Raw genomic sequence first — 11,404 nt, 5'->3', positions numbered from 1 at the left:
GTCAAACTCGATCCATATTAAAAACTTATGTAGGTACTCATTTTTTTAGTTAAAAAGGTTTATCTACTTACAAGAAACTAAACCTTTTTTTTTTTTTTTTTTTGCAATAACAAAATTTCAAATTCTCAATAGCTAATTTAATACTGCTGATATTTAAAATTTTATAATTAAAATAAATAAAAAAAATACCTCTGAATTTTTAAAATTTGTCTTGAGACCATGGGCCACGGTCAAATGTGACTCTGGGTTATAATTTATACAAAAATTGATTGCCTAATTAGTGTTATACTATAATTGATACTACTATACTTGCAATAAGCTAGGAGCCATTTCAAAAAAAATAATGATGTAGACTTCAAATCTTCTATAAAGAAATGAATATGAAAGTCATAGTATTTGATCAAGCAGTCAAATCTGACTTTTTGTGTTCGTTCAAAATTATTAAAACATCCTTAATTGGCGCTACTATATACGGAAACGAAATAAAATAGTGAGTCATTGGAATTTATTGGGACGACAAGGTGATATCTTTTCCTATTTTGGATATCGCTCAACTACAGCCCTATATAAATGAGACAATGACACTCCATTACAACATATTATTTGAGGCGAACAATATAATATTACTAGTATTAAAAAAAAAAGGTTGAATTAAGTAGAATGGCTAAATTATCTCTAGTTCTCTTCGTTCTCTTATCAGGTATATAGATATATTTTATTTCAGAATTTTGAACATAGTATTTTTCGTTGGAAAAATTTTAAAATTTGTTTTGCAGTTGTGTTTGGTGCAGTTTTTGAAGTGAATGGAGAAAAATGCACGACTATAATTGACAACAGAGGTTGTAGCCTTACAGATTGTGTAGACAATTGCAAGGCTGAGTTCAAGGGAGAAGGATTTTGTGCTTCCAATTCTATAGATGGTGGCATATTAGTTTGTAAATGCAAATATGATTGTGCATCTTTCTAGAATGTAATTGGTTTATCCAATCTTTGCACACATTGTGTTACTTAGATTTGAGTAAGACTTTGAAATTTTATGAGTATTTTATCTATGTGATGTGATTTTAATGTGTAATTCTAGTCACACTAATCACACTAATATGTTTTGATTCTCGCATCGACTAGTGTGGGGTGGGCAAAATAGCCGAGTATCCGATCCGAACCAAACACAAATTTTGGTTTTTCGATTTTGTTTGGATATATAAAACTGAAAAAAAAAATCAAAAAATCAAATTTCCTTTTAATATTATACTCCTACTTATATTGTATAATATATATGTATATACTATAACTAAAAACAAACTCTATTTGTATTGCTTTATAAATTAATAAATGTAATAATATTTAGATTTTATATTTGTACTTGTTTTGGATATTTTAATTAGTTGATAAGACTATATTTTTGTGATAATTATAGAAAAATATTTTTTTATTTTTTTTCCAGTTTATTTTTGTATTGTGCAATTTTGGTTTTTCGGATCGACTTTTGTAGTTTGGATTTTGGTTTGTATTTTTTGGATATATCTATGCAATTTTAATTTTTCGGTTCTGATCGATTTTTATAATTTAGATTTAATTCGGTTCGGTTTGGTTCGGTTCAATTTTTATTTTCACAACTTTTGATTTTACCGTTCAATTTGAAAAAAAAAGAACCGAAAACTAAATACCAACCCTAGGACTTGTTATCTTCCACGACCATCTTTCATCCTCTTAACAAAGTAATATTAGTTAAATATAACGAAATACATCTATACAAGAACATATTATTTCACAGCGGCTCACAAGAATATCATTTAGAGTTGGATATAAGAAATATCAATAGCTCATGAAATGTGTCATTGATGTATATTTTCACTCTCTCAAGTTTAGTGTTCAGCCAAAGTTTTATACAGTAGTATTGAAGTTCTGTACGTTTAACTATGTAGCATTTATTTTCAATAATTGTCAAGAACATTGTTGCTCTGATTTTGTATGATAAAATCGAATTCCTTCAAAATTTTCAGCCTTAGTTGTTGGCACTTATTGTTAACTTGTGTCGAGATATCATACATCCCAATTTGCAATTTGATTAGCAATTTTGAAATGAATCTCAATAGATATCAAGTAATTAATTATTGTATATAGTTATGGAGTAGTATATAATTTGAAATTATGAATGCATTAGTTCCAACCTCTAAGTTGTAGTAATTTTGAGTTCGATGTTTATGCTTTTTGACTTTGAATTTAATTCACAGGTTGTTGCAGATGGTATTAAAATTTAAAATTATACCTGGACTAGAAAGTGACCTTAAACTCAAACAAATTAAAGAAATTAGAAAACAATATCATGATCTTCAACCATTTATGTTAAAAAAATGAAATTTCATGAATGTCCAGGCTCTTGAAATTCAAATGCTAGGTTATTTCTAGTGGAGTACTATCATTTTTACTTGTTGTTTATGACAAAATTACAGATAAAACAAGTGCATAAGTCACATTCTTAAAAACTGGGGTAAGTTCAATTAAAAAGTACATGAATATGTTGGAATTTCTTACTAGTATTTAAATAAAAAAATGCTGCGGTGATAGGATCATGGCACATGCTTATTTTCAAAATAACTACACTATGTCGTCCCTCCGTTCCTCCTAGGTAATAGAGACATTTCTTTTTATCAGTCACCACGTAGAGAGAATAACGTATGATAGAAAATAAAGTAGCTAGATAATTGCAGAAAGAAAAATGTGCTAATTTTTTTCAAAAATGGATACAACTCTTTTAATGTGGATTATCTCAAAATAGAAAACGACTCTATTAATGCATAACGTCATGTAACTGCCGCTGATTATCTAAATACTCATCACACTCAATGAAAGGTGGTGATTCTGACTACAGTTATACCAAAAACTCCAATTACCATGAAACTTATACATCATCATATAAATTTGCACTAAATTAGTAATATCGAATCTCTGATCTCAGAAGCAGTAAAGGAAATAATATATAGAATACCAAGTAGTACTATTCTTCAGCGAGAATAAGCTAGGATACAGGTCGGCACATGCCATTTCTAAAATAATATTAATGATAACTTCAAATCTTCTATAAAGAGAAGAATTTGAAAGTCATGCCCCACCCAATATAAAAATATACTATTTGATTAAGCAGCCAAATCTGACTTTGGTGTATTAGTACTTGCTTAATTGGCGCTACTATACATGGAAATTAACAATATTTGAAATAAAATAGTGAATAATTAGAATTTATTATATATGATACAATGTGATATCTTTTCCTATTTTGGATATAGCTTAGTTACAGGCCCTATATAAGTGAGAAAATGGCACACCATTACAATATATTATTAGAGGCGAGCAAAAAAAAAGGTTGAATTAATAATAGTGAATAATTAGAATTTATTATATATGATACAATGTGATATCTTTTCCTATTTTGGATATAGCTTAGTTACAGGCCCTATATAAGTGAGAAAATGGCACACCATTAAAATATATTATTAGAGGCGAGCAAAAAAAAAGGTTGAATTAATAATTAATAGAATGGCTAAATTATCTCTAGTTCTCTTCCTTGTCTTATCATGTATATATATATAGATATATTTTATTTCAGAATTTTAAACATAGTACTTTTTATTGAAAAAAATTTAAAATTTGTTTTTGCAGTTGTGTTTAGTGCAGTTTTTGAAGTGAATGGGCAAAAAAATGCACGACTATAGGAGTATTTGACAAAAGAGGTTGTATCCCTGCAGATTGTCAAGAATATTGCATGGCTGCATTCGAAGAAGGGCAAGGATTTTGTGCTTCCAATGGAGTTGGTGGCACTTTAGTTTGTAACTGTGAATATAATTGTGCATCTTTCTAAAATGTAGTAATTGGGCTTATCCAATCTTTGCACGTATTGTGTGACTTGGATTTTAATAAAACTTGAAATTTTATGATTATCGATTTTTGTCTATGTGATGTGATTTTAATATGTAATTCTAGTCACACACTAATCACAATAAGATGTTTTGATTCTGGCAAGAACTTGTGTGGGATGCGAAAAATGTCTGAGTATCTGATTCGAAACAAACACAAATTTTGGTTTTCCGGTTCTGCTCGGATATATATAACCGAAAAAAAAATAAAAATATCAAATTGCCTTTTATTACTCCTTCCGTTCAACACTAAGTGATCAACTTTCCATTTTTGATTATCCTACTGCAAGTGATTGATTTCCTCTTTTAACAAAAAACAAAACAACTCTCTTATTTTAGTCGATACGATACAATACTATATTCTTGTGATAATTATAGAAAAATAATTTTTAATTTTTTAACAGCTTTTTTCATATATTGTGCAATTTTGGTTTTTCGGATTTTTTTGTATGTGTGTATTTTGTTGGATATATCTATGCATTTGATTTTTTTGGTTCAGGATCAGTTCTTATAATTCACATATAATTTGGTTTGATACAATTTTTATTTTCACAAAAAATTGATTTTTCGGTTCAGTTTGAAAAAAAAAAAGAAAAAGAACCGAAAACTAAATACTCAACCCTAGGACTTGTTATCTTCCACAACCATCTTTCCTTAATTAAACTCAAATAAAAATCAAAGAAATAAGAAAACAATATGATATTCAACCATTTATGTTCAAAAAATGAAAGTCCATGAATGCTCGGGCTCTTGAAATTCAAATGCTAGGTTGTCTTCTAGTGGAGTATTTGTTATACTCTCATTTTTACTTGTTTATGACGATTGACGGATAAAACAAATGCATAAGTCACATTCTTAAAACTGGGGTAAGTTGAGTATCTTTCAATTAAAAAGTATATGGAAGTGTTGGAATTTCTTTTTCTTAATATTTGTCATGGCATATTTTTAAAATAATAATGCTGCAGTGATAGCATCATGGTGCATGTCTTATTTTCAAAATAACTACACTATGTTGTCCCTCCGTTCCTTTTAGATAATAGAGACATTTCTTTTTTCCACATATATTAAAGAAAATAGATAATGTATTAAAGTACAGAGAATAATGTATGATATTAGAGACAAGTGCAGAAATGGGGGAAACATTTCCAATGAAAGGTGGTGATTGTGAATACAGTTATAACAAAACTCCCTAGTACCAGGTACCTAAAATAAAAAATTAATAAAACAATGCATATTTTTAAAATAATAATGCTGCAGTGATTGGTGTACTTTATATTGTCATGGCCTACGTTTCTAAATAATTATGCTGCAGCCTTGAGATCTGTTCAATTATCTATTATGGGAAGATGATATAATGAACTTGACCATTCAAAGTTGGAAGATGAGTTAAGCAGACAAGTCTGACTTTTGGTTCCTTCACACAATATATCATAATCTTACATTTTAGATCTTGTCAAAGTGCAGAAATGGGGGAAACTTTTCCAATGAAAGGTGGTGATTCTGAATACAGCTACACCAAAAACTCCAATTACCAGGTAAATACTTATATCGCCATCATTTTGCACTTAATTAGTAACTGAGGATTCCTCTGATCTCATTGCAATTCCGGCGCAGAAACTAGCGTCGGATGCAGTGAAGGACGAGATAAAAGAGGCAGTGATCGGGAGCCTAGATGCAGAACCAAGGTCGACCAAAGTGGCGATAGCAGATTTAGGGTGTTCAGTTGGGCCAAACACGTTCTTCACCGTTCAAAATCTGATAGAAGCAGTGCAGAAGAAATGGCCATCCGAAACACTCCTAGAATTCCAAGTATTCTTCAATGACCACCTCGGAAACGATTTCAACACCCTCTTCTCCTCCCTCCCACCGGAGAGGCAGTACCACGCTGCTGCGGTGCCAGGGTCGTTCCACGGCCGCCTCTTCCCTCGCAGCTCCATCACCGTGGCGCATTCTTCATACGCTCTCCAGTGGCTCTCCAAGCAGCCTCAAGGGGTGCATAACGAGGGCAGAATCCACTACTCCGGCACGGGCACAGATGTGGTCAAGGCCTACTCGGATCAATACGAAAAGGATTTGTCATGTTTCATGAGCGCGAGAGCTGAGGAGATTGTGAAAGGAGGAGTATTGGTTCTGGTCGTGCCGGGAACCCCTGACGGAATCTCCCATTCCGACCACCCTGCTGGTGTCCTGTTCAATTACTTCGGAAATAGCCTAATGGAGTTAGCTAATGAGGGAGTTGTGGATAAAGATAAAATAGACAATTTCAACTTGCCAATCTATGCTCCCGCGATGGGGGAGATGAGGAGGGTGATAGAAAACAATGGGTGTTTTAGCATTGAGAAAATGGAGCTGACAGATCCAAGGTCCAAGGTTGATGGACCCATTGATGTAGCTAAACTGATAATGCACATGAGAGCTGGAATGGAGGGGGTCTTCTCAGCTCACTTTGGAGATTCTGTCGTTGAGAAAATGTTCGCTAAGGTTTCAGACAAAGCTCAAGAAATGTCACACTTTTTTGAATCTGGGTATAATAAGTCTACTCAACTGCTTGTTGTGCTCAAGCGCAAATGAGGTATTCTCAGTTCATGTTGAATCAGCTTTTGGTCCATCTTCTTCACTATTAATAAGGATTCATCTGTTGTTTTATATTACTATAAATTACTTGCTAGTTTTGATTTGAGCTGTTGTTATTTTGTGGCTTTAATTTTCTGATTAGGTGAAGCTAAGTCATTCACCTAATGTGTAATCATTCATTGAACAAGATAACTCATTATTCTATTTGGTGCAGTTTCCTTCATCTAGTGATTCTAGTAAAAAAATATGTTGCATATCTGCTGTCTTAGTCTATGTAGTTTCCTACTTCCATACCGGAGTAAGATGGAACCTATACAACACGACCAAAACAAACCGTACGTCTAAATGAGCATAACTCAACAACTCTATTTATGTGCAGAATCCACATTTCATGACAGAGAGAGAGTAAGATGGAATCTATACGACACGAGCAAAACAAACAGTATGTCTAAATTAGCATAATATAACAACTATATTTATTTGCAGAATCCACAATTCAAGAGAGAGAGAAAGATGGAACCTATGTGACACGAGCAAAACAAACAGTTGGTTTAAATTAGCATAACACACAAAATAAGCTGCATAAAATCCCATCCCGACCAAGGAAGGGGTCATCTTCCTTGGGGCGGAAGGAGTATGCTAATTTATAAATTTAGTTGATTTAGTATTTAAAGGGAAAATCATAACCATAATTAATAAAATATTAAGAGGAAAAGAGATGAATATGATATGTCGTCTCATTCTTTGTTTTATGCGTTTAGAGAACAGCATAATTTGGTGTGTTGCGGAACAACAGAGGATCCACCCCTCTTAAGTGTGTCAAAGTAGAGTGTGATAAAGTAGACTGGAACCCTGTTAAGTGTGATAAATTAGAGTGAAAATTGTGATTGCACATTTTAATGAAGAGAGAAAAGATATATTTATTTCTAAATATAAAAAATGGACATCTTAAGTGGGACGTAAAGAATAACAGATATGCTGCTGATTGGAGCTCAATTGTATGAGTTTGATAAATGAACTTAGTTAGAAGTTAGAACCGACTAGCTAATGAAAGATTATTAAACTGGGTTTGATTGGATCTGAGGTATTGTAGTATTGTTTACAAGTAAATACTTATTTGTCATGGGCCTCATGGCATATGTCATTCTACTATTTTCTATATAATTATGGTGCAACCTCCAAATCTGTTCTATTTTCTATTGATGATATACTGAATCTGACCGGCCAAAGTTGGAAGATATGTTAAGCAGACAAGTCTGACTTTTGGTTCCTTCACACAATAACTAGTACTTCATTACTAACTGCCTCTGATTCTTAATTACTCATCATATGAAAGATATATCATAATCTTACAGTTTAGATATTGTCAAAGTAAAGATAAGTGCAGAAATGGGTGAAACTTTTCCAATGAAAGGTGGTGATTCTGAATACAGCTACACCAAAAACTCCAAATACCAGGTTCACCACAGATTTTCATATCATTTTGCACTAAATTAGTAATATCGAATCTCTAATCTCATTACATTCTGGCGCAGAAACTAGCGTCGGATGCAGTGAAGGAAATGATAGAAGAAGCAGTGGTCAGGAGCCTGGATGTTGAGTCGATGTCGACCAAAGTGGCAATAGCAGATTTAGGGTGTTCGGTCGGGCCAAACACGTTCTTCACAGTTCAAAATCTAATAGAAGCAGTGCAGAAGAAATGGCCTTCCGAAACCCTAGAATTCCAAGTATTCTTCAACGACCACCTCGGCAATGATTTCAACACCCTCTTTGCCTCCCTCCCACTGGAGAGGCAGTACTACGCTGCCGCGGTGGCGGGCTCATTCCACGGCCGCCTCTTTCCCCACAGATCCATCACCGTGGCGCACTCCTCCTACGCTCTCCAGTGGCTCTCCAAGCAGCCACAAGGGGTGCATAACGAGGGCAGAATCCACTACCCCGGAGCGCCCGAAGAGGTCGTCAAGGCCTACTCTGATCAGTACGAAAAGGATTTATCATGTTTTATGAGTGCGAGAGCTGAGGAGATTGTAAAAGGAGGAGTTTTGGTTCTGGTCGTGCCGGGAACTCCTGATGGAGTCTCCCATTCCAACCACCCTGCTGGTGTCCTGTTCAGTTACTTTGGATATAGCCTAATGGAGTTAGCTAATGAGGGAGTTGTAGATAAAGATAAAATAGACAAGTTCAACTTGCCGGTCTATGCTCCAGAAATGGGGGAGATGAAGAGGGTGATAGAAAATAATGGATGTTTTAGCATTGAGAAAATGGAGCTCACAGATCCAAGGTCCAAGGTTGATGGACCCATTGATGTAGCTAGTTCCATAATGCACATGAGAGCTTCACTGGAAGGGGTCTTTCTAGCTCACTTTGGAGATTCTGTTGTTGAGAAAATGTTCGCTAAGGTTTCAGACAAAGCTCAAGAAATGTCGCACGTTTTTGAATCTGGGTATATTAAGTCTACTCAACTGCTTGTTGTGCTCAAGCGCAAGTGAGGTATTCTGGTTCATGTTGAATCAGCTTTTGGTTCATCTTCTGCACTGTTAATAACAATTCAGCTGTCGTTTTATATTATAAATTACTTACTATTTTTTATTTGAGCTGCTGTTATTTTGTGGCTTTGATTTTCCGGTTAGGTGAGCTAAGTCATTTACCTAATGCGTATTCAATTCATTTTCAAATCGGGGGAATAAGTAACTCATAATCCTATCTGGTGCAGTTTCTTCATCTACTGCAAAAAGTGTTGCAGTGTCTGCTGTCTATTCTATAGATTCCTAAATCCATACCGGAGTAAGATGGAACCTATCGGACACGAGCAAAACAAACTGTACACTGTACACCTAAATGAGCATAACTTAACAACTATATGCATTTGCAGAACCCACAATTCATGAGAGAGAGTAAGATAAAAACCTACACAACAGGAGCAAAGTAAACTGTACGTATAAATGAGCTAACATAACAACTATATTTATTTGCAGAATCCACGAGTCAGACAAACTATAGAGCTAAACAACAGACACAAATATATGAAAAACTAGCATAGAGACATTTGCAGCCTCGCATCTACCCGCATTTGACAAAAACAAAATGGATGGAGAAAGATATGTACTAGTGTTCCTTGTTCCTCTTCTCGACTTCCTCAATGCGTTCGATCTGTTTATTATAACAGCAAATGCGGAAGATGCACCTGCACCAACAATTCAAAGGCAAGATGTAAATGTAACAATATCATGCAAGACTCAAGAGAACAAACTCAGGGCCATGAAGTTGAGAGTTTACCAGTAAAGGAGGCAAGCCGCAACGCACAGCACTCCATTCCTCTGAGACTTGTACATCTGTAATCAGTCACATTGATAAACACACTTGAGTTTTTTACCAAATCCATATTTGAATAAATTCCTGCTTCAACAGAGGACTATAGTCTATAGAAATCAACATACATGAACATCAATAAGCGTATTCAACAATGTAACAACCACATCAACCAAAAACGAAGTTTCCACCTAAATTGCAATTTCCAGAACAAGCATAGATTCATTCCAAGACGAAAAGTGAGAGATATTATCAAATAACAACGGCTTAATCTCACATAAATAAATTACTAATTCCGTAATTTCCTGATAAAAACACTGATTAACCAGCGCACAATCAAAAAAATTCAGCGACAAAAACTAATGTGGAAGCCAATACCGATTTCTCATAGCGATTCCTCTCCGCGGCGGTGCAGACCTCTCCAGTGCACATCAACCGATGCTCATTCTTCCAGTATATATCTAACAAAAATTGCAATGAAAATAAACACGCAATTGAATTCGATCACGAAAATCGAGAATCAATCGGGGTGAAGGGGAAGAGGAGCATACCGAGAAGCTGGAATCCGGCAAATGGTACGATAAAGAGTGCTGGCTTGAGAATTAGCGAGACGGCTGCCACAATCCGAGATCGTATGGCTTTGGGCGAGGGAAGAGTGAGGACAACGGCCAGCGCGGCCTCCGCTGCCACCAGATACGCCATAATCATCCACTGCAATGCCATTTCTTCTCTGGTATTCAATTCTTCGTGTTGTATTAGCCAAACTTCTCGACGATCTTCGATGCTTTTTCGGTGCGTTGAGTCGGTTATGTATGGAAGTGAGATATAAATATTAATTTGACCCCTCGAGTTTGTCTTATTAAGTTTTTTCGACCTATAAATGTGAAATGAATAATTGGATAAGCTTCACAAAGTTTGTGAGTTTGTCAGCGTAAAAGTATTATAATTATAAAAGTAGTAAGGTTGGGATCTTCTATAGAGTAAATGTCAAAACTAGTCATGAATTTATGCTCATTTTATGATTTTGGTCCTATATTTTATTTTTGAATTTTTGCATCCTGAATATTTTAACTCCGATCACAATTGATCCTACACTAATAATTCCGTCAATTTTCAAACGGTTTTCATCCGATTTTGATGGTTTTAACAGTCCCATTTGAGTTAATATTGTTTAAAAATTAGTCAAAATCGGGTTAAAATCGTTTAAAAATTGATGGAATTGTTAGTATGGGAATAATTGTGATCTGAGTTGAAATATTCAGGATGCAAAAATTTAAAAGATAAAATATATGACCAAAATTATAAAATAGCATATGTTGATGAGTTTAGCCTTTACACTCTTTCTAATAAATTAGAAGCTAAATTATTTTAAATTGCAATCAAATGGAGTATTGTTTTGGGCCTACCGAATTCAAATTTGTGCTTTAAGGTGAGGGGAGGCTTTGGTTGGACATTTGATGGAGTTCTATTTAATTAGTGGAAGATGAACTTGTTATTTAAAAAATTAAGTAATGGAGTTCTTTACAAATTTGATACTCGTTGTCTAGGTTTTCTACTGAAAATTCTTTAGATTTGAATATGTTTGAGGCCCATAAACAAACAAATTT

At 34.3% G+C, this 11,404-nt stretch overlaps 3 protein-coding genes across 3 annotated transcripts; 2 read left to right on the top strand and 1 right to left on the bottom strand.

Moving 5' to 3' along the window:
* The first annotated feature begins 5,261 nt into the window (after positions 1-5,261).
* Positions 5,262-6,715, top strand: LOC125219573 (loganic acid O-methyltransferase-like). The gene is made up of 2 exons (XM_048121593.1): positions 5,262-5,449; positions 5,529-6,715. Exons 1-2 carry the CDS (start codon positions 5,381-5,383, stop codon positions 6,483-6,485), a joined length of 1,026 nt encoding a protein of 341 aa, XP_047977550.1. The 5' UTR covers positions 5,262-5,380; the 3' UTR covers positions 6,486-6,715.
* A 137-nt stretch (positions 6,716-6,852) lies between these two features.
* On the top strand, positions 6,853-9,082 carry LOC125219566 (loganic acid O-methyltransferase-like). The gene is made up of 3 exons (XM_048121581.1): positions 6,853-6,930; positions 7,844-7,946; positions 8,024-9,082. Exons 1-3 carry the CDS (start codon positions 6,899-6,901, stop codon positions 8,975-8,977), a joined length of 1,089 nt encoding a protein of 362 aa, XP_047977538.1. The 5' UTR covers positions 6,853-6,898; the 3' UTR covers positions 8,978-9,082.
* A 349-nt stretch (positions 9,083-9,431) lies between these two features.
* On the bottom strand, positions 9,432-10,628 carry LOC125219582. Its single transcript, XM_048121604.1, has 4 exons — positions 10,349-10,628; positions 10,176-10,258; positions 9,765-9,820; positions 9,432-9,672 (listed from the first exon to the last, which is right to left on the bottom strand). The coding sequence occupies exons 1-4, from the start codon at positions 10,518-10,520 to the stop codon at positions 9,594-9,596; spliced, it is 390 nt and encodes a 129-aa protein (XP_047977561.1). The 5' UTR covers positions 10,521-10,628; the 3' UTR covers positions 9,432-9,593.
* Positions 10,629-11,404: the final 776 nt, after the last annotated feature.

Source organism: Salvia hispanica, chromosome 1 (genome assembly GCF_023119035.1).
Source record: "Salvia hispanica cultivar TCC Black 2014 chromosome 1, UniMelb_Shisp_WGS_1.0, whole genome shotgun sequence".
Lineage (NCBI taxonomy): Eukaryota > Viridiplantae > Streptophyta > Magnoliopsida > Lamiales > Lamiaceae > Salvia > Salvia hispanica.
This window is presented reverse-complemented; position numbering and strand designations above follow the sequence as displayed.

Excerpts from the sequence above, each read along its gene's own strand:
- LOC125219573 (XM_048121593.1), top strand. The coding sequence starts at position 5,381 with ATGGGGGAAACTTTTCCAATGAAAGGTGGTGATTCTGAATACAGCTAC. Across the intron at positions 5,450-5,528 it reads CCAAAAACTCCAATTACCAG|AAACTAGCGTCGGATGCAGT; the intron begins GTAAATACTTAT and ends ATTCCGGCGCAG.
- LOC125219566 (XM_048121581.1), top strand. The coding sequence starts at position 6,899 with ATGGAATCTATACGACACGAGCAAAACAAACA. Across the intron at positions 6,931-7,843 it reads CGACACGAGCAAAACAAACA|TTTAGATATTGTCAAAGTAA; the intron begins GTATGTCTAAAT and ends ATAATCTTACAG. Across the intron at positions 7,947-8,023 it reads CCAAAAACTCCAAATACCAG|AAACTAGCGTCGGATGCAGT; the intron begins GTTCACCACAGA and ends ATTCTGGCGCAG.
- LOC125219582 (XM_048121604.1), bottom strand. The coding sequence starts at position 10,520 with ATGGCATTGCAGTGGATGATTATGGCGTATCTGGTGGCAGCGGAGGCC. Across the intron at positions 9,821-10,175 it reads GGAATCGCTATGAGAAATCG|ATGTACAAGTCTCAGAGGAA; the intron begins GTATTGGCTTCC and ends GACTGATTACAG. Across the intron at positions 9,673-9,764 it reads GCGGCTTGCCTCCTTTACTG|GTGCATCTTCCGCATTTGCT; the intron begins GTAAACTCTCAA and ends TTGTTGGTGCAG.